The sequence below is a fragment of the Myxocyprinus asiaticus genome, chromosome 38 (genome assembly GCF_019703515.2).
Source record: "Myxocyprinus asiaticus isolate MX2 ecotype Aquarium Trade chromosome 38, UBuf_Myxa_2, whole genome shotgun sequence".
In the NCBI taxonomy this organism is placed as follows: Eukaryota; Metazoa; Chordata; class Actinopteri; order Cypriniformes; family Catostomidae; genus Myxocyprinus; species Myxocyprinus asiaticus.
Genome location: NC_059381.1, coordinates 23,605,025 through 23,628,315, shown reverse-complemented (window position 1 = coordinate 23,628,315; position 23,291 = coordinate 23,605,025). Strand labels below are relative to the sequence as shown.

At 37.3% G+C, this 23,291-nt stretch overlaps 2 protein-coding genes across 4 annotated transcripts; both read right to left on the bottom strand.

Moving 5' to 3' along the window:
- Positions 1 to 161: 161 nt before the first annotated feature.
- LOC127428424 (dnaJ homolog subfamily C member 18-like) lies at positions 162 to 16,836 on the bottom strand. Its single transcript, XM_051676779.1, has 8 exons — positions 16,323 to 16,836; positions 13,910 to 14,108; positions 13,656 to 13,801; positions 13,042 to 13,254; positions 12,707 to 12,819; positions 10,867 to 10,976; positions 10,500 to 10,672; positions 162 to 1,574 (listed from the first exon to the last, which is right to left on the bottom strand). Exons 1-8 carry the CDS (start codon positions 16,456 to 16,458, stop codon positions 1,450 to 1,452), a joined length of 1,215 nt encoding a protein of 404 aa, XP_051532739.1. The 5' UTR covers positions 16,459 to 16,836; the 3' UTR covers positions 162 to 1,449.
- A 1,530-nt stretch (positions 16,837 to 18,366) lies between these two features.
- On the bottom strand, positions 18,367 to 23,060 carry ecscr (endothelial cell surface expressed chemotaxis and apoptosis regulator). 3 transcript variants are annotated; one of them, XM_051676786.1, is made up of 9 exons: positions 22,748 to 23,060; positions 22,317 to 22,400; positions 20,136 to 20,189; positions 19,830 to 19,925; positions 19,306 to 19,428; positions 19,131 to 19,229; positions 19,010 to 19,043; positions 18,819 to 18,889; positions 18,367 to 18,695 (listed from the first exon to the last, which is right to left on the bottom strand). In XM_051676786.1, exons 1-9 carry the CDS (start codon positions 22,833 to 22,835, stop codon positions 18,595 to 18,597), a joined length of 750 nt encoding a protein of 249 aa, XP_051532746.1. In that variant the 5' UTR covers positions 22,836 to 23,060; the 3' UTR covers positions 18,367 to 18,594. The 3 variants fall into 3 exon arrangements, with proteins under 3 accessions (XP_051532746.1, XP_051532748.1, XP_051532747.1); XM_051676788.1 differs by having other exon boundaries at positions 20,136 to 20,185; XM_051676787.1 differs by lacking the exons at positions 19,830 to 19,925; positions 20,136 to 20,189.
- Between the last annotated feature and the right edge of the window lie 231 nt (positions 23,061 to 23,291).

The window sequence follows — 23,291 nt, the reverse complement described above, 5'->3', positions numbered from 1 at the left end:
CAGAACTAGAAATGTTTTTTTTTTTTTTATATTTCACAATACAAATGTATTTTAAAATTGGGGACCCTGGCCCTGAAGCCCAACGTGATAAGAGAATCACTGACCTTTAAAACAAAAATCATATAGTGAATCATAGGAGAACCATGGAGAACAAGTGTTTGATTAATGTTTTATTTAAGCGACACAAAATTGCACTCATTCCAAACAAAACTTCCAACTCGATTGGGTACTGCATGGAAACAACATTACAATACCACAACTGCTACAAACTCTCCACATCACATCCAGCATTCTTTCACAACACATCTCGGATCAGGACATCTTCTGTAACACTTATGAACATCTCAATCTTCAATCTTATTGTCGCGCTAAAGTTTAGTGTTGTCATGACTAGTGTTCAGTGCCATGAGGGAAAACATTAATACTAGTTCTAGTAATTAGATACTAGTTACGTTTATTTGCCTAGTTATAATTACTGATATTACGTAAGCTGCAGAGGTAACATCTTCAACTTTAGGGAGAACGGTCATGGATGGATCTCATGGAATCCTTTCATGCAATTCACAAAAGCATAAGACAAATTGTCAAACAAGTGCCATAATATAAATCAAATACTGCATATGAATAACAGTGAGGTAATGATTTTAGCAAGTTTGTCAGTGCACTAAACAAGCTTCCCTATTCACAAAAAAAGTCTTAACATTGCTTAAAAACACAGCTGGTTGCCTAATACCTTTTAATGTCCAAAATGTACAGCATTGTAACAAATGACCAAAAAACTGATTAAATGTACACAAAGGTTCTTTTTGCTACTATATGAGATTATTTAAATTCTGTGCAGTGGTTTAAATCCCTGTTTTTAAGAACAATTTGTTTTGTGTTTCCTACAAAAAAAATTACACTTTTGTCCTACTAAAAGTTTAATCATTCTGTCAAATGTAATTCACAGCACAAATTCAGAAAAAAATTAAATATGTTATTAAATAAGTTATTACTATTAACAGTAAAGCTTAAAGCACTCGGGCAACTAACAAACTGGGAGGATGAACACAACAATAACTAGCATTAATACTGTCAGCCACCCTGGAGCTGGTGCTCCTTAATGTAAGGAAAAAAAAAAAATGCCTGCCGTTCACTAATTACACTTTCCCACACACTGTACCTCACCCACCCACTGTGTGGAGGCTGTGCATCACAGCTGAATCAGTTACTTGTAAGACTGCAGCTGTGTGAGTCAGTGGCCTTCAGATTCCACCCCATTAACAGGGATGAAAGGCACAAATGCTCACAAGAAAATCAACTTGGGCTACTGCTATAACACGTCTCTTTTTTCCTTTGTTCTTTCTTTCTCGTCCCAAAAAGGTGCCCCACCCGAGTAAATTGAAATATATTTAACTGATACTAAAAACTCATTAAATCGACCATGCTGTCAAGGAGGGTGATGCCGCCTCAGTCTCCTCTTTGTCGACCCATGAAGCGTTGCAGCTTTTCACAGTGATCCAGCTTCATGGTTTCTGCCTTCTGTTTCAGGCGCTCATCTCGGTACAGCTGCCCCAGGTTAGTTAGATCCGATTCTGAAACACAAACAGCAAAGACAGAGCTACAGTAAGCAATTTAGTCCAAAACAGGAGGACTAAATGTACAAGCAGATAAAACATTCACTATATTCAAACATTCATTGATTTTGCTTTAAGTCTTCACTTAATGGCAAGATTGATGTACTGTACATACAGTGACCTTAAACGGTATTTCGAGACTTAAGACACACTTAATGAGTGAATGTCATTGCATGAGATAAAGTTATCAAACACATGAAAAAAATAAAAATAAATAAAATATCAAAGTGGCATTTATGAGAAAGAAATTTAAAATAAATATTTTAAAGAAATGTAGTTTGTTAGATTACAAATGATAAAATAATGTACTGTTCCAAAATTAAGACAAAATGTATTTGGACACTTTCTGATTGTTGAATGTTTCTGATTGCCCATAGTTAATGAGATGAACTATACCTACTCTGCTAGCACACCTGTGTGAATTTGAGAACTGACCTCAAATGCCCACTAAAAATCACCTTAACACTAGTTGGTAAAAAATAACCGCAATAATGTCTTTTTGAAGTCTGAGAAAAAGTCTAGTATCTTTGTTTGCAGATGCCACTTGGTTTGATGTTTTGTTTGGTCCCACCACTGTAGGTTCATGTCATGCATTTACAAATTTATAACCGACAGGTATTTATATGGACACATTACACAAAAGTTGATAAATTTGTCGTGTACAGAAAGAGTTATTTGCTTTTTGGAACTATCAGTTCTCAGCAAATTCTAATAGTCTCTGAAACATTTTTGTTTTATTCCTCCATATTTCTCTGTGGCCGACACTGAAAGATTCTACAGTTAGAACGGCTGAGTAGCATGATCCTGCATTTTCAGGACCACAGTCCTAGGACCGCATTTCTAGGACCCTAGTTTTTTTGTGACAGTGCCACCTACCGAATTAGAGGACTAGTGACCGCATTTTTTTCTGGCAACATAAAAGATGTACAACAATCAGAGTGTGAGTACCAAATGTGAATCAATTTTTATTTGTTTAACATTAAAAACAATTGTGATGCATTGAATTGGACAGCAAAGTTAACGTAGCCAAAGTTACTGAGAGTTGCTAACTATAGTCTTAAATGCACTATATAGAAACCATCATATATTAGCTTCTAATGCTGTAAAACGAACTGTTAGCATATTTGTTTAATGAAACTGTAGTGCAACTGGCAAGCCCCAACTATGTGTGGACTTAATGACTATGGTAATAAATCTAGCCAGCACATTAAACTTAAAAATATGATAAAAGCATGTCGATATGATGTGTCTGTCAGCTACATTAAATGCTACTGTCTTCATTTTGAAAGCTTGTTTAATACTCATTGTTTTACAATTTTAATTAAGTAAAAATTATCTTAATATTTAAACTGTGCTGACTGCCTGTTTACCCCACAATACATGTTATCAGCATGTCTCTTAATTTTGACATTGTTTTTATAATGCTGAATGAGACATTTGACATTTTTAATAGTCAGAAATAACAGAAAGGCCTGTATAATAATTGGCTATTAAAATACCACCTGTTAGATTCTGTCATGTACTGTATAGTCTATATGAAGTGATTTCAAGGACACAGATTTAGCTCAATGTAGGCAACAGAATGACAGAAGATTAAAAAAAATCTGTTGGTCAAGTACTAGGCTTAGGCCTAATTTATGTCTATTTATGTTTATGAAATCAACTTAAAATGTTTAATTTGACCAATTGGGCTCTCTCTTTTTCAAGAAGTACATAACAGTCCAAGAAGGGAGATCCTTGCCTGAACTGAAGAGATGCACCACACGCTGCAAGGACTTCCACTGCCCGTTCTGCAGTTCAGCTTTGTTTCACCCAACAAAGTTGAGCAAAGTCAAAACCCATTTAGAGAACTATTTCAACCACGCAGTTCTCCATGAAGGTAAAGTTTGCAAACATTCTCTGCCCATGCAGTCATTGATCTTCACCGGAGTCTTCCTCCAGCAATACTCAGGCAGTGCATGTTCATTTGTTTTGGAGGTTTGGATTTGAAAGAAGCCCTAAAGGTAGGGGGTGGAAAATTTTCAATTGTTTACTTTCAAAATCTAGCTTAGTCTTGCTCGTTTCACCAATTTTGCATATTCTAGCTTTCTGGATCTCAACACACAACCAAAAAACAAGGGCCACATCTCCATCCTCCGATTGGCATCGCCAGCAGGTGGGTGTGTCTTTAAGACAATCTAGAGGGGGGTCCAATAAAATCTATGCAAAATTTTGAATTGCATAAGACGCACCCTTGCATCTCTAAATGCAGACTCAACGTTTTTTAGAATCCTAGCCCACACTCCCTCCTCCAATACCAAGTTGAAATCTTTCTCCCATAATCTCTTGAGAAGTTAAAGCTCCGTTCCCAGACACTGAATTAGCAGGGAGTAATACACTGATGCCTCATGACCTTTTGAAAAAGCAGTAATCACCACTCCCAGAGTATCTGCTGCTTTGGGGGGGGGGGGGGGGGGGCTGCTACTCCCAAAAACAGTACAAAGCAGGTGGCGCAGCTGTAAATACCTATAGAACTGAGACCTGGGAATCCCAAAATGTTGAACCAAATTTTCAAACGATCAACACTCCACTCTCATATACACTACCAGTCAAAAGTTTTGAAACACTTGACCGAAATGTTCCCCATGATCTTAAAAGTCTTTTGATCTGAAGGCATACGCTTAAATGTTTGAAATTAGTTTTGTAGACAAAAATATAATTGTGCCACCATTTAAATTTAATTATAAATCTAAAATTTAATTAAAAAAAATAAAAAAAAAGTTTTTGAAATTGATGACTTGGTCCAAATAATAACGAAAAGCAGCCAATAAGTGCCCAGCATATAGATGGGAACTCCTTCAATACTGTTTAAAAAGCATCCCAGGGTGATACCTCATGAAGTTGGTTGAGAAAATGTCAAGAGTACATTTCTGCAAATTCTAGGTAAAGGGTGACTAGTTTGAAGATGCTAAAATATAACACAGTTTTGATTTATTTTGGATTTTGTTTAGTCACAACATAATTCCCATAGTTCCATTTATGTTATTTCATAGTTTTAATGACTTTACTATTATTCTAAAATGTGAAAAAAAAATTATAATAAAGAATGAGTAAGTGTTTTAAAACTTTTGACTGGTAGTGTAGGTCACCGAGTGTAGCAAGTTAGCAACCCCCCTCACAATCCACTCTGACCAGCAGAAAGGGGACTTACCAATACACAATCTTGGGTTCTGCCATATGATTGAGGCAACATTTAAATAAATGTCCGATTTAAACATTCTGGACACATTTGTTCATACCAAGTGCAAATGCAAAATAATGGGGTGTAACTTAACTTCTCCAGTTAGTTTGATAGAGAGGCTTTGCAATGGCGAAATAGGGGCAAGAACTTCCTGTTCAATACCAAACCAGGGAGTGGCTCTCTCAGGTGGAAGAGACCAATGAGCCAAATGTCTGAAACTGAACGCATAGTAATAAAACAAAATCTTGGGCAGGCCTAGCCCACCTTTGTCAATCGGCCTATGTAACTTATTGAAATGCAATCTAGGACGCTTACCATTCCAAATGAAGGACTTTGCTATGCTATCAAATTGCTTGAAATAAGAGAGGGGGACATCAACAGGGAAAGACTGTAGCAGGTATTTAAATTTTGGAATACAATTCATTTTAATAAAATTAACCTTCCCAATCATCGATAAATGTAATGAAGCCCACCTGCCCACATCACTCGAAAAACTTTTTATTAAAGGGTCAAAATTAACACTAACTAAATCAGACAAATTTGCTGGGAATAAAATCCCCAAATACTTAATGCCCTGTTTGGGCCACTGGAAGGTGCCCGGCTGGAAAGCCGTTACTTGAGAGTATGCTGCCAGAGCCAAAGCTTCGGATTTAGACCAATTGACTTTGTATCCTGAGAACTTAGAAAAGGAATTAATAATTCCGTGGAGGCAAGGCATAGATCTAGTAGGGTCAGAGACAAATAATAAAATATAATCTGCGTAAAGCAAAAGCTTATGCGTCACGCCTCCCGCCCTCACTTATCGTGGCTGCTAATGGTTCCAGGATAAGACAGAACAATAATGGGGAAGAGGGCAACCCTGCCGAGTGCCCCTATTCAGAGTAAAATAATCTGAAATTAATACATTTGTTTGTACCGCTGCTACAGAGTGTCTATAACGTAACTTAATCCAACCAATAAATGTACTCCCGAACCCATACATTTCCAAAATCTTAAAAAGATAATCCCATTCTACCATATCAAACCCCTTTTTGGCATCAAGTGAGATGGCAGCGACCAGAGACTGATCATTCGCCACTGACCACATGATATTGATGAAACGCATAAAGTTATCAGAAGAGCTACGGCCCCGAATAAACCCCACCTGAACTATATGTATAAGAGATGTCATAACTTCACTTAATCGGTTAGCCAAAATTTTTGACAACATTTTTACATCTAGTTGGATCAGGGAAATTGGATGGTAACTCTTACACTCGCTTGGATCATTGTCCTTTTTAAGAATCGGACTGATCTGGGCTTGTGTCATGGTTGGGGGAAGCTTTCCATTCTTTAATGATTCTGTATAAACTTATAACAAAAGTGGAGCCAATTCTGTAGCATAAGATCTAAAAAAATTCAGCGGCAAAACCATCTGGTCCCGGAGCCTTGCCTGTAGGTAAGGACTTAATTACCTCGTCAAGCTCCTCCAAAGTTATTTCAGAATCAAGAGAATTTTTTTGCTCAGTCTTCAGTTTAGGAAGTTCTAATGGTTCCACAAAATTTCTAATATCTTCATCAGTAGACAAAGACATGGAACTATAAAGATCAAGACAGAACTCTTTAAAGGCATTATTAATATCAATTAAATATTTCACCACCAGCAGATTTCACTAAGGGAATGGTAGAAAAAGACTCTCTCTGCTTTATATATCTAGCCAAAAGCTTCCCTGCTTTGTCCCCCGACTCAAAGTATGACTGTCTTGCCCTGAATAACCGAAACTCCACTTTCCACAACAAAATAGTATTATATCTGTATTTCAATCGGGTAAATTCTCTGAGGCCATCAGATGACATTCGGCGCTTCAGCTCTGCACTTTTAATATTCCCTTCCAATTCCACGAGTTCTCCTGCTTTGGATTTTTTGATGAATGAGGCATACTGTATGATCCGACCCCTAAGAACCGCCTTAAGTGCCTCCCAAACCACGCCCACAGAAGATACTAAAGACCAGTTGGTCTCCATATAAACATTGATTTCAGTCTTTAACATTTGTTGGAAATCAGGATTTTGCAAAAGGGATACATTAAAGCGGCAACTATATGATTTATTTTTCTCCGTATGTGGCAACACTTCTAAACTCACCAGGGCGTGAGCCGAGACTAAAATGTTTCCAATTGAGCAATCAACAACAGATGAAATTAGGGATTTAGATATAAAGAAAAACATTATTCTAGAATAAATCTTATGGACTGATGAAAAAAAAATGTATAGGCCCTACCAGCTGAGTTCAAAAGACCAAGATTTTACACATCCTGTGAAGCGTCAATGTTGCTCTAGGGGGCTTGCACAACTTTGTGAGTCCATCAAAAGATTAAAGTCTCCTCCCAATATTATATCATGAGGGGTGCCAGTGGCTTGCAACATCCCTTCGAGATCAATAAAAAAAGCCCTGATCATCAACGTTAGGTGCGTAAATATCAGCCAAAACCAACCTCTGCCCCTGAATTTCTGCTAAAACAATAATGATTCTCCCTCATTTATCTTTAATCTGTTTAAGACATTTGCATTGTAAATGCTTACTTATCAGTGTAATGACTACCCTGGTCTTCCTTTTTTTTTTTCACCCAATTTGGAATGCCCAAATCTCCTCGTGGTCGCGTAGTGATTCGCTACGGTGGCGGAGAATGAATCCCAGTTGCCTCCGCGTCTGAGACCATCAACCCACGCATCTCATCACGTGGTTTGTTGAGCGCATTGCCACGGAGACATAGCGCGTGTGGAGGCTTCACGCCATCCACCGCAGCATCCGCGCTCAACTCACTACACGCCCCACCGAGAACTAACCACATTATAGCGACCACGAGGAGGTTACCCCATATGACTCTACCCTCCCTAGCAACCGGGCCAATTTGGTTGCTTAGGAGACCTGGCTGGAGTCACTCAGCACGCCCTGGGATTCGAACTAGTGAACTCCAGGGTTGGTAGCCAGTGTCTGTTACCACTGAGCTACCCAGGCCCCCTTCCCTGCTCTTACTTGAGCCAGCACTAAAGAAAACACATCCACCCCATATCTTCCCAAATTTTTCAGCTTCCTGCGGAGAAAGGTGTTTCTTGAAGAAACACTATACCTTCCTTCTTTTTATAGGGTGCCCCAACCCATTCACATTCCGTGGAGAGAGATAACCCACTCATATTAACATATGACATTTTGATATAATAGAAAAAATAAATTGTGTGTCAAAAATAAGATTATACAGACCACATTCCAACATTAGTGCAACAATCAAACCCCGAACTCCCCCCCGAACCAAACAAACAGAAAAAAGAAAAATGTGCGCATTAACCCCGTGCACAACAGCACCAACTGCCCAATCACTCACTCTAAACTTAAAAGTTCCATGTACGCCTACAAGAGCCTCCGTGCCATCAGACTGCTCAAGTCCGGTGCTTCTGCACAAATTTTGTAAGGCAAAATTAAATAACAGAAAATACTTTGTAAAACAAACCCCAGCCAATAGGCAGAATAAACACAAAGAACGTGTAGATTCATTCACAGAACTGTCTCGAAGGTGTGATCCTCCACAAAACAAATTCCAACCGATATAATGCCGTTCAGTTTCCTCAGACAGACAAACATGTGTTCAGTGAGTTGGCTGTTTATGAGTGCAGCAGATGACGTAATCATTCCAATGTCCCGCAAAAATACTCCACAAAACAAACTCCAGCCAACAGGAGGCATAAGCACAAGGAACGAACAGACTCATCCACAACTGTCCAGAAGCAGTATTATTCCACAAATCAAACTCTAGCCGCTAGGTGGAACCAGCACAAAGAGAAACAAAACAGGTGTCCCGGTTTCCCCGGATGGTCAAGAGTCAAATTCACTTGGAGGCAGCATAAAAAAAAAAATACACCATGACTTACTCAGTCCATCAACTTTATAAAAGACATCCTTTGTGTGGGCATGTAGATATTTTGCAGCCATCCCCAGCATCCACTCTCAATTTGGCCCGGGAACCCCAGTGCAAAAGTGATCCTCCGTCAATGCAAAAGTTTCTTGAAGGAGAAGTGATTCCACAAAACAAACTCCAGCCGCTAAGCGGAATCAACACAAACAGAAACGGCGACCACCTTCCTCAGACAATCGAGTGTATGTTCAGCGAGTCAATCCACTCACATGAGAAACACCAAATGGCTTACTCACTCCAATGTATTTATGAAGGACAGTGCTTGGGACACATAAATACTTTGCAGCCATCCTTCGTTTCTATTCTCAGTTTGGCCGGACACATCAGTGCAAAAGCGATCTTCCGTTGATGCAAGAGTTTCTTACACTCCTTGAATCAATTGCGTTTCTCTCGTCGAATTCGCAAAGTCCAGGAACAAGAAAATATTGTGATTCTTCCAAGAAAGCTTTCCTTTGCTCCTCACCTCACGCAACACGAGATCTTTATCGGATGATCTCAGAAATTTGGCTAGAATTGATCGAGGCCTGTCTCCCTCAGCAGATCTGCGAGCCGGGACTCTGTGAGCTCACTCGATTTCCAGCTTATGGCCTGTTATGTCGAGCAGACTCGGGAAGCTTGTCCAGGAATTTCACCATATCTCTGTCTTCCTCATGCTCAGGAATTCCAACAATCTGTATGTTATTTCTTCGGCTCCTATTTTTAAGATTTTCCAGTTTTTCCAAAATGTTTCCAAATGCTATTTTGGTCGTGAGCAGATTAGCAGATAATTCCCTTTCCAATGATTCAAGATAATCAATCCGTTTTTCAACATCTGCCACTCTTGTAACCAACTTAGAGAATTTTGTTTCAATTGCCATAATCAATCGACGTATTACAGCGAGATCCTCCAAGTCAGCAACAACCTTCATCAGCATCACAAACATGTTGGACAGTTGACGCTGAATTTCCCCGGCCACACCATCCAAAAAGAGTCCCCAGTCTGCAGGCCTGTCAGAGGTTTCAGCTTGAGCACGTAAGTGTGTTTTAATGTACAGTGCATCCGGAAAGTATTCACAGCTCTTCACTTTTTCCACAATCTGCAAAGATTTCAAACAAACTTCTTTCACGTTGTCATTATGGGGTATTGTTTGTGGAATTTTGAGGAAAATAATGAATTTAATCCATTTTGGAATAAGGCTGTAACATAACAAAATGTGGAAAAAGTGAAGCGCTGTGAATACTTTCCAGATGCACTGTATCCAGAGTCCGAGGATTTTGACTTCTTTGCCATGTTTACCTCAAAGAACAAATATGTAACTGGGTGTATCGTATCTCACCAGATTATAACATGAAAATAATTAAAAAACTAGCAAAGTGCGCAGAGCTCGTCGCTCACACATCTGCTGCTCGCATGGCGCCACGTGACCTCTCGGGTAGTTTATAGTTAAAAGTCCTGTATTATACACAAAATCTTAATTTCTTTTCTGGTTATTATTAGGATTAAAAAAAAAAAAAAACATATTTGGAATATTATTCATTTTGGACTCTTGTAGCCTCTATATGTCTGTGCCTGTCACAGTAAGGAAAGACTAAGATGTTTTTTTTTTGTTTTTTTTTTTATATATAAATTTTTAAAACAATCTGCCAATTAATCGGTTATTGGCCTTTTCCACCACCTTAGTTATCGGTAATGGCAAAATCCACTACTGTTCAAACTCTAGTGGGAAGTCTTACTCTGTTGCTTCTCTTTCCAGCAGCTGTTCTGAAGGTGGTCAATATAATCACTCTCAATGGTCTTCTCCAGCTCCTCTAGGGCAACACCGTGGTACTCATTCTCAAAACTCTTATCCACATAGTACATCACACCCATGTGCTGGGTTTCCCTGGACACCACCAACCCCATGGACCTGTGAGCCAGATATCACACATAACAGTACTTTTATTGAACCTCCACCTTGTCAATTTCACAGAACAGCAATGGCAAGAGGGAAGCATGTTTAAGTATGGTAGCAGAGAGTCTATAATGTACTGTCACTGATGCATTCTTGTTTCAAAGTAAATATCACATATACAGGATGTCAGCAGGTGTGAAGTGACTCACGGTTTGTAGAAGAGGCTGTAGGGAGGGTTGGTGGCCATCAGCTGAGTAAATACAGAGATCAGAATGAGCACCAGTACCGGCAGCAGCTGCAGGAGAGCTGTGAAGTTGTTCTAAACAAAATGAACCAGGAAAAAGTCAAAACAATTCCATTTTATGCCCGACAGTGGGTCTGTTTTCAATAATGGTGTAAGAAACAGAATATGGAACCGTTCAAAATGGAAAACTAGAATACTCTTTACTGTAGTGGTTCTCAAAGTGTGTGGCATGCACCCGTTACTGCCCCATACTCAAATCTCGTTCACATTCACACAATCAAAAAAATGGTGACAATTCACACAAGAACCAATATTAGTGGCGTCAGGTGCACTGCTCTTATGTTAATAAAGACGTTCTCATGTGAACGCTTGATTCAATGGGTGAAGAGGTGAATTAACACTTTACATTTTGGTCTATTCCTCACAGAACACTATCGTATGGCATATGGGGTTGTTTTAAAGAGGGTGTGATGGAGAGCCTGTGATTCCATCATGGAATTTTAATGTGTTCAAAGGATTATTTTAATATAATGGTATGTTCTAATTGGTAATGGCAGGAAAATCATGTATTTAAGCCAGCCGCCACTAGAGGGTGGGGACAAGATGGATGAAGAGTGTTTGAGCACATGGACAAGGTTGCTAGCGCTGCTCAAGCACAGATGAAACTCTGGCCTCTCTAGTTTAAGGAGGGAAGTAGGTACTGATCCAAGTACCAAAATCAGGTCTAGTTTTTTTTTTTTTTTTTTTATGTAACCCTGGTTTTATGTTCGCTTTTAAACACTTATTTATTTTCAGATTTTGCACACCTCCAACCAAATAAACATCTACTGGAATGCCTTTCCTTCTCTCTGGTGTGATTCTCCTTGTGACTGCTCTGGTCCAAAACAAATTGAGAACCACTAACTTTCTGAATATACGGTTTACAGTTTATCTATTTTTTTAAATAGTAAGAGAAACAATATGCATTAATACACAATAAACATTTCAAACTGTAGTGTTATATTGTTGTCACATGAACATTTATCTTTTTGGAAATAAAACGTATTTTGTATCTTTAAGGTCATTTGTCACATTGGAAATATATGGTCAGGTTGAGCACAATGCATTTTCAGATACAGTACCCAGAGCAGTATGCTCTGTTGTATACTGCAATTAGTGTAGTATAGTGTTGTCACCATACCAAAACTTCAATAGTCCGTACCAATAGCAGTAATTATACGATTATTTAAAGCAAAAAATGCTGTGATTTAATTATATTAATATATAGTCTGCAGGCGCTGCGTGCTTTACACTAAATATGCACTCTCTTCTGTCATGTAATACAACAAGCACAGCATGTGATGCTCATAAAATATGGTGTTTTGATCAGTCTGTGTTTTCAGTATATAGGCAATCACGTGTGTGCAGAAGCACTGCACATGCAGACTGTATTTAAAAATCACAGTATAATAGCCACACTAGGACATATTACTAGTTTAATTTAAATAATTATGTGTAAAAGGAGTAACAAAGCATGCGCTCATAAGCATGAGAGCATTTGAAAGCAGTCATTTGTCAGTCAGACAGCGCACAGGGACCGAATTAAGTTGGTGCCCGGTACTACTGGTACTGCAGAAACACTGGTATCATGACATCCTTTTTATTTTAGTATCAACTTGGTACTGAAGAACCGTTACTTTTGACATCACTAGTGTAGTATGCGAGTATGCTAGTATGCTATTCCGAACATAGTTTATATTGAGGATTGGTCTTAGTGCTTGACTTGCACCATTAGCCACACTATATAATTGGTAGAATCTTCTCACCTGACTGTGGCTCTCCTCTACCTCTTCCTCCCGTCTCTCGTATGTACGGCGTCTGCGTGGCTGATAATAATGAGCGTAAGAGGCTCCTCGGTTAGTGTACACATGGATGTTGCCTAAAAGAAAATACATGTTTTAAGTGGAAATCTTTGCATTTGTATTATGTGGTAAGCAGGCAAATGTTACAGACACACTGTAAAAGGACTTTAGCATTTACAGTATTATAAAACCACTAGTACTTGTAAAAATGTAAGAGCTGAACACAGAGAATTAAAACCAAGTAAACCGTTCTTTTCAACATGAAAGTTTTAGAAATGCCCAAATTCTGAAATCCCGACCTGTAGGAAACCTGCCACCAAAGAAGATGTTGAAGAGCTCCTCTGGGGAGATGTCTGCCTCAAAGTCTCTGTTGAAGGTGCGGTGGTGTCCATATGCGTGACGCGATTGGGATGAAGAATGACTGGATGTCTCTGCAGGGCCCTGGTCCCCATACTGATCGTACAGCTGCCTTTTTTCTGGGTTGCTTAACACAGCGTATGCATTGCCTATAGCTGCATAGGGGACAGCATTCGAGAAAACCAATGTCATTTAAAGGGATATTCACCCAAAAATCAAAACTCAGTCATCTTTCACTCTCCCTCATGTTGTTCTGAAAGTTCTCTTTTACGTGCAACACAAAAGGAGATGTTAGTAAGAATGCTAGTTTCAGTCATCATACTTTTTTTATTGTATCTTTTTTTCCATTCAATGAATGAGCCTTTCATTCTGCAAAACATCTCCTTTTCTGTTCCACAGAAGAAAGAAGGTCATACAGGTTTGGCACAACATGAGGGTAAATAAATAATGGCAGAATTTCTATTTTTGAATGAACTATTCCTTTAAGATCAGAGCTACCACCATTTAAGCTGTAACAAAATCAGTGGTCAGAACACTCAATTTATGTGTGAGGTACCTTTAAAAGCATCAGTCGCTCCAGGGGCGCAGTTCTTATCTGGGTGGAAGCGTAGAGCCAGCTTCCTGTAGGCTTTCTTCAGGTCCTCATCACTAGCATCCTTCGGCAGCCCCAGAATCTCATAGAAGTCTTTGCATTTCTTTATCCTACCAGAGGTAAGCACAGGTTTAGGGAGTACTCAGATTAGTTTGTAACAGCAGGTATGCAGTCTCACCATATAGAGTCAGAGTTTATGTTTGTTTCACTGACAGTACCTGAGCACACCTTGCCGCTGCTCCTCTGAGTAGCTCTTCTTGTCATCGCTAGACCCCTCTCTTCTCTCTTGTGTACTGGGGCGCTGATGTGGAGCGGGGCCGTCATCATCAGAGTTTCTCCAGCCAGGTGGAGGTGTGAAGGTGCGCTCTTCTTCAGGGGGTGTTGTGCCACCATTCTTCACAATGGCATCAATTAGTACTAACAGGGCAAAAAAATATCAAGGTAGAAATAGGATTAGGGGTCTTGTGTTTTCAAACTTGTCAGAATGTGTTTTTGCACTTAAAGAAGCTAGATCCAGAGCAACTAACAAAACAGAACACAGGTGTCTTGAGACGTGTTTTTAAAAGTTCAAATTATTTTAAATTGAAAAACTGCAAGATGCTGAGCAACAGTCAAAAACGTCTGTCTAGAACATGTTTACATAGAGAAACTATTAACAAACAGTGCAGACTGATGCAAAATTGTGTGTGAATGGACCCTTATTCCAGATTAATTTCTACTGCTGCATTTTAGTTACTTCAAATGTGTTAGAAGTTAGAACCTACTTGTACTTACATGCATATACATACAGAAAAATAACTAACAATGTATTACTATGAAGGATTATATTTTGCCTTCAGAACAACGTAAAATCTCCTTTGAATGCATTAAGTCCTGAAATATTGTTTTACTTATTTGAGAGCTGTGACAGAGGGAAAGAGTTTCAGCAAATAATAACTTAAATTTTGGTCAAAGCTATTTTAAGGCTTCAGAAGTCATATGGACTACTTTAATTAGGTTTATTTGTCCTTTTTGAAGCTTGACAGCTTGTGGTCACTATATGCTTTTATTGTATTGATAAGAGCAGCGTGAATACACTCAAAATTCTCCTTTTGTGTTTCACAGAAGAAGGTTTAAGAATGCCACGACTCATGAGGGTGAAAATCATAACAGCATTTTCATTTTTAAATGATCCTTTTTTTTTATTTTTTTATGATGATGATGATGATGATGATATAGATTATGATACATTCTAAGACTCCAGCCTAAGAAACTGCTGAAAAATCACCCAAAAAAAAAAAGTACTTTTTTTTTTTTCTTATTTGACATTATAGATCTCTGAATGGGAACAAGGTGGCTCCAAAATGATTTTTGTTCCCAATCATGTCAGCTGTATCTGAGAACAATTGTGTTGATATGACAAAGCAATCAAAAGTTATAACATTACAAAAATAATGAATCATAGTGTCCAAAAATGTCTCCACATGTACTAATTGTACATAAGAACTAATTACACATGCAAACACAACAATAACTAAAGGCATGCATAACATGATTTTAGTAATTCGATTTTACAGAATGAGTGCCATTCGACTCAATGAGTCTGTGTCATGTACTAATGATCTAAATTCTGATTTGTCTGCACTTGATCAGTTTTGGTCATAATGCCTACATGCATTCTAAAGTAGAGCTTGTAAGCTTTCAAACGATACATATTTTGTGTTGGTCAAAACTGTAGTTATTAATATTTTGACGATGTTTTTTTTTTCTTGCGGGCCCATCAGAGTTTACAGGGTTAAACTCGACAGCATTTGTTGCATAATTACCACAAAAAAAAAAAAAAAAAAAAATTATTAAAACAAGAACTAAGAAGTTACATTGAGGCACTTACAATGGAAGTGAATGGGGCCAACTTCTGGAGAGTTTCCTGTTAAAACTTGTGTATTATTTGAGATGAATAGTTGTTTAAATCGTCGATTTTTGCAGCAGAATACTAAACTGGGTATAACTTTACACAGAAAAGGTAAGCAATTGTATTACGCTAAAATCATGTTAACATGCATATTGTTCACATCTTGTGGCTATACTTTTGAAACAGTAAGTATTTTAATGTTTACGGATTGACCCCCCAGACTTCCATTGTATATGCCTCACTGTTTCCCAGACTTTTCTTTTTTTTTATAATAAAGGAGGGATGAGTCAAAATTATTTTTTGTGCTAATCAACGTCACAAATGCTGTCGATTGAGCTTAACATGTATTGAACACTGAATATTTCTTTAACACTAAAGAAAATATTTGTTTTTGACATTGGAAAATCTGACGTTTTTTTTTTTTTCTCAGGTTTAATGAATTTTAGATTTGGTAAATCCACTAAAAGCGAGTGTTACTTTAACTCGTACTGAACCCACAACATTCAAGGGGGCGTGTTTCACAAGATCAGATTTCAATGACTGAGATCAAACAATCCGCCACTAAGAAGCATCACGCTTTTAAAATGTTCCCCTTTTTTAATCACCAACGGCTGTGAGAACTCGAGCACAGATTATATAACACACAACATCCAGACGCTGCACTTTCAATTTCAGCCGCCAGCACACTAACCAAAAACACACCTGATATCTCCATCAAGAAACAACATCATCATACAAACCTCTCGCCCGGGCGCTGGGGTAGATCCTCTGTGCCTCGTACAGCAGCTGCAGGGCTTTCTCTTTTCGTCCTGACCGCAGACACAGTTTGGCTTTCTCTATCAGCCTGTCAGACTCCTCTCTGTCCATCTCAAACATTGATATTTCAAACACTAACGCTTACACGCGGAACAACAAACACGCCTGAAATGGCAACTAGATTTATGTTTTTGGTAGAGAGTAACTGAACTAACAAAACCAAAAGGATCAATAATTTGCTTATAAGAGTATACTAATTGCTCCCAGTGTTGTTGACATCGAGCTAAAATTACTGCGTTAAGCTAACACAACCAATAACTTCCGATACGAGACATCTTTCGTTCTCTTAGCTGACATTTCTGCGACGTGACGTAGTCGAATAACAACTTATTATTAATATAATTCATATTTGAACCTGTATATTTCATTTGGCTTCGTCATGGCAAAAGGTGCGAGAAAGGCAGAAATGCAATACTGCTTGTAACCTCCATCGCTAACCGGAACCGGAAGTGTATTATGCGGGACTAAAATCCAAACAGCCAAATAGAAGGCGGCATTCCTGATTCTACATGGCGTGATAGCAACAAAACGAAGATCCTGGCAGTGTCACTCAACGTTAATGAGTGACGGTAGCATGTGTGTTTATGCATGAACCAGTTATTTGGGTGAATGGATTCAGAGTATTCTGCCAACTAGGGCAGTATAGTGCACACTCACTGGATAAGCGTAAGCTTGAAAGTGCACAATAAGCTTTGATAGCTCGATATTCATTCACGATCAAATATGGTGCCTTGATCCCGCCATGGAAAATTAAAAATAAATAAGCTATTCTGACTTCATATCTCACAATTCTGATATTATTTTTCGAATATAAATCGAAATTGCAAAATATAAAATCACATATGTGATATATAAAGTCAAAATTTGCAAGAAATAAAGTAGCAATTGCCAGAAATAAAGGTACATTTGTGAGATATAAAGTAATAATTGCAAGATGTAAAGACGGATTTGTGAGATATAAAGTTGAAAATGTGAGACAAAGTGGAAATTGCATGATATAAAGTCACAATTGCGAGATATAAAGTTGAAAATGTGAGAAATAAAGTCGAAATTGCAGGATATAAAGTCACAATTGTGAGATATAAAGTCACAATTGCGAGATATAAAGTTGAAAATGTGAGAAATAAAGTCGAAATTGCAGGATATAAAGTCACAATTGTGAGATATAAAGTCACAATTGTGAGATATAAAGTCGAAAATGTGAGATATAAAGTCGAAATTGCAAAATATAAAGTCACAATCATGAGAATTTTGACTATTTCTGGCAATTGCAGCTTTATTTCTATATAGATATAAAGTCGAAATTGCAAGATATTAAAGTCACAACTGTGAGATATAAAGTCGCTATTCCGGGGTATAAACTCGCATTTGAAACTTTTTTTATCGCAATTGCTACTTTATATATATGTAGAATTAAAGCCGCAATTACAAGAAATAAAGTAGCAATTTCCAGAAATAAAGGTACATTTATGAGATATAAAGTCACAATTCTGAGATATAAAGTCGAAATTGCAAGATATTAAAGTCACAAGTGTGAGATATCAAGTCAAAAATATGAGATATAAAATCAAAATTGCAAGAAAGAAATAAGTCACAATTGTGATTTTATATAACAGAATTGCAACTTTATATCTCATAATTGTGACTTAATATATTACAATTGCGACTTTATATCTGTATAGAAATAAAGCCACAATTGCAAGAAATAAAGCTAAAATTGTGAGATATAAAGTCACAATTGCAAGTTACAGTTGTGAGAAATAAATTAGTTCTTTTATTTTTCTTATTCCGTGGTGCTGTCCAGCTTTCGTACATTAGAATGATTTTCTCCATATTTTCCAATAGCCATCTCAGTTGATCAAAAGCAAAATTTTCTGTCTTCCCAATACATGTGTATTCTGCTACATGCATAAAGCTATTTATTAATGTGTATTAATACTTGACATTAGAAACAAATGCACTGTAATCTGAGAAACATAGAACAGACATTTTATTTAATAATGAAAGTCTGGGCGTGATATATTGGATGAGGGCATTATTATGGGTCACATTATAGGCATTGCTTCACTCTATGTCATGCATGTTGTTGACTATGTGTGATCAGCACTTTGACCAGAGGAACATTTAATCACATACATTCAACATTATAAATATCTATAATAATCTGTTGTCATTCTCTGTGTGAATTAAGTGAAATCAAGGCCCGCATTTGATGCGCAGCAGGTCCCTGTTTAGTTCTTGATCTTCATTGTCTACTATAGTGCTGCGAACTGAAGAGAGCTGGGGTGAATCTGTGTCTGCAAAACAAGAAAAGAGACGTGAAATCTTACAGTAGCAAATGTACAGTTTCTTGTACTAGAATAATGTAAAGATGGCATGCTCTTTTCTTGGTGTCAGCCAATATGTATGCATGTTCTTACCATTGTCTGGGTTTATTGTCCTCACAGAAACTAGAGTGATGCTCTCTTTCTCACAGTTGTTGGTCATGTTGCTTGATTATAATTTATAAGTATACAGTTTTTACTAATCTGTTAGCTTATTTGAACTTTCATGTAAATATGACACAATAACTGCACATTCTGTCACATTTGTTGATTTTGTAAGTCCTCACCTGTCAGACACCACAGAGTTATAACTTTTAATACCTATAAAGAAACATTGAAAATTATATGCTAGATTTGTAGTCATGTGTAAATTTTTCTTGAAACTGACAGAAAGAGAGAGAAACCCACCCTCCTGTTGATTTGTGTCTCGACACCGTCCCCTGACATTGATAGTGGTAACCAAGATCACCATGACAACGATTAAAATGAGTATGAGACTCATCACACCTGCATTTAAGGCAGAAACACTAAATATGGATATATATTGCTAAAAATATTTATCATTTGTCAGTGTTAAACCTACCAAAAGCAAGCATAGTGAGGCTGTCGTCTGGTGTCTGCGTTGGTGATGCTGTCCCCCCTGTCATTCCTCCTAAAGTGATTAAATGAATTGTAGGAGTTGAAGTCTTTGGAATTTCAGGAACACCTGCAGCACATGGAGCAAAAGTGCAGGAAAAAAAATGGTTTAGAAAATCATTTTAATTTCTTGACTCTACTGCACAATATTAGCCCAATGATTGCCCAAATAAGCAATAATAATGTTCTTCAAATGCCATTTTTCCCAATTCATTTGAGCTCACATATCAGATTGAAACATAAATGTCTTTTTTTAAGTAGAAGTGTTAGTTTCAGGAAGTTTTATAACTATCACATGTTATGAGGCTGGTGTATCAGGGTAACGGATGCTAGATTTTCTACTTGAATGGTTATTTTCCATTAATGTACCAGGAAATTCTATAATAAATCATGTAATATCCACCTTACACTGATAGCTTTTTTCATATTTAAGCAAAAATCTTTTAAATAACACAAAAGAAGGGGTGGAACCTGTTATACTGGCCACTGAAGATGAGACAGCATTTTGAGTTGTGTCAGTGTAGGATTTTGATGTTTTTGATGTGGAGTATGTTGTAACAGAATGCCCTGAAATGAATACACAGTTACAACCTTTCATCCAGAAATAAAGTCTTACAGTAATTTTTATTTCACTTAGTAGACAAGCAATCATTTGTTTTACTTATCCTAACAAGCTAAACAATTACATTGCAGCTACAGACAACCATAAAAGGTCCACAAATCAAAATCTCCTCACATGTTCTGAATATTCTTTTAACAGTGTTTAATATTTACTACCTGATGTGCTATTTGAAGAAGAGAGGCTGGTTCCAACAGGGGTGGCAGTACTACCTGGTGAAATGTTGTATTTGTTTACTTATTTGTGGGTGAGCTAATTAGGGTTAGGGTTTCTCATTATTGCTAGGTGCAAATACAGTATATTTACATGAACTGAGGTCGAATCAGTTAATACACACTGTAAAAAAAAAAAAATAAATAATAAAAAAAAAAAAAATATATATATATATATATATATAGCGCTTTTATTCATCATAACATAAAATGAAGAAATTAAATTTTTAAAATTAAAAATAGAAGTCAAGAGAACTACGCTCATCAAGCTCACATATTTGGATTCCCAGCAGGCACTGTGACATGAATAAATTATGCAAATTGGAGTGTTACTGTCTTTTTTTTTTCTACAGCAATACTGTTGATTGTTGTGTTTGTTGTCACTTTCAGTTATTTGTCATGTTGCAATAATTCAAAGCTTGACTGTTTACTCTGTGTGTCTGATGATTGTCACCATCACTGGAATTTGTGTATAAAGTGCTGAGGCCCATGCGTGTCTCCTTAACAAGCAAAAGTCTGAATATGGTTTCAGGTCTCTGATTATCAACTAGCCATTTACCATAGCATGGTAGTTAATTTTACCTCTGACAATGGGATAGTCCTAGCTACTTCTATGGCTATTAATAATAATAAATTATAATATTAATAATTACATTTCTATATTCAGTTTGAATTCAATTACCGGTAAGATGAAAGAAGTTGATTGAACTAAGAAAGCCAAGTTTAATTAAAAAGATATTAAGCTTGTTTAAGTTATATTAATTTAAGTAAAATTTTCTGTTTAAACAACTTTCCCTCTTAAGTTGACACAACTTCAAATTTTAAGGCAGCACGAACACTTTTATTAAGTTTAAACAACAAGATTTTTTTCCTCGGGACTGTTGTGCTCACAGGTTTAAAGGTATGACTGGTCATAGCATTCTCATGGTGAAATGTAGGAGTAGGAGTCACTGTTTTTTCTGGAGATGTTTGGAGTACTAAAATAAAACAAGAAAGAGATGTACACTCACTGAGCACTTTATTAGGAACACTATTGTCCTAATAAAGTGCCCAACGTGGTCTTCTGCTGTTGTAGCCCATCCGCCTTAAGGTTTGACATGTTATGCATTCTGAGATGCTATTCCGCTCACTACAGTTGAACAGAGTGGTTATCTGAGTTACCGTAGCTTTTCTGTCAGCTCGAACCAGTCTGGCCGTTCTCCGTTGAACTCTCTCATCAATAAGGCGCTTTCGGCCACAGAACTGATGGTTGATGTGAGCATTAACTGAAGCTCCTGACCCATATATGCATGATTTTATGTAATGCACTGCTGCCACACGATTGGCTGATTAGATAATCACATGAATATGTAGGTTTACAGGTGTTCCTAATAAAGTGCCCAGTGAGTGCTGTATATCTACAAAATTTACATAGCTTCATAGAAGATATATGTATATTCCAATGCTTTAATTACAACAAGCCCAGCTCCAGAAAGATACCATTGTTGCCCATTTCAAGTGAGTCCTATAATTGAGATATTCATACTAATTTAAATAATGTAACGCAACATTACCGTACATGAATTCTTATGTAAAATCTTATGTTATTTGAGCTGTACAGTTACTTAAATTGTTGTTTTTAAAGTCGTTTTAGGGATTACGGCATTATGTTTTCATGTCAACAAAGTTGTAAGCATATTGTTTACATCTTGTGGCTATACTTTTGTAAGAAGTGAGTATTGTAATGTTTACGGATTGGCCCTATTCACTTCCATTGTAAGTGCCTCACTGTAACCCATATTTTTGATTTTTTAATTAAAGAAAAGGAGACACAAGTCAAAATGAATTTTTGTGGTAATCAACATTATGCCACAAATGCTGTTGATTGAGTTTAACTTGTAGTGAACCCGGAATATTCCTTCATTGTATACTGTCAAAGATTAAAAGTTATTTTACCTGTAACACATATGTTCAGCCTAATCAAACAAATGCAAATATAGCAACAATAATTTCATGCTATGAATATACATTTGATTATTTTCTATAATCTTTACAGTGTGTAAACTGATTGTTCCTATTTGTTCTTGTTCAGAACTATTGTTACTGAGAGTAAATGAATTACATAGACAGTATAACTGAAATACTCACCAGTGCTTGAAATAGTGGGCCATGGAGACAAAGTGGCTGTGTTTGAAGGTGCCGTACTTGGGGTTAAGATGTTTGTGTCCTTTCCTATATAGGTCCCATGGAGGACGAAAACCACATAACACATACTGTACAATACTGCATAGATAAAAAACTAGATTTCTTCTGTTTCAGCTACTTGGGTACTTCATAGCTGAAGAAAGTTCTGTTTTAAATTGGTATATTTTAATATGATCAAAATGCAGGCACAGTGCAGCTATAGCATTAACCTACCTTGACAACTAGCATATTAAAACCTGCTGTAATGTTAAAATTTGAGTAATCTATTAGGATCATTTTATCATGAGGACAAAAATGTATATATGACACCCTAACCATGCAAGTTCAGCTGTAGAACACACACCACACACACCTTTGCCTTCTGATGGACCTACCTGCTGAGATGATGGATGAAGATGCAATCAGGGCAGTGAGAAGACAGAAGAACTGCTCCATGGATGCTCCAAATTGTTTGACACTCATCTGGCTATCAGGACTAAATACAAATTGTCACTGGGCATATGTATCCCTAATATAAGGATATGTTTTTCTGATACCTATGTATGTGTATAAAAGGGAAAAAAGAGAAATAAAAATTCATAGAAATGTGCATTTGGCTGAGGTATATATCAGCAAATCCGAAACCGTTTCCTGTGCTGAAAGCATATAGTAATAAAGTCCTGCTAAGAAGCGTATGCATGGGAGTGTGTCAAGCCCTGGTTTGAGGGAGAGGTTACAGTGCCACCCCGAGTTTCCTGTGGAAGAATAGCAGGAAGCAGGTGGAATGCCCTCATGGAAAAAAAGCCCTCATTGGCTGAATGTTTGAAACCGAGAAGTTATGAAAACCCTATAGTGTGAAAATCTCATACACGGTAGTTTTACACATATCAAGTGTGTTTCATTCTAAATAACATTTTCATTGTAGACTATATAGTACAG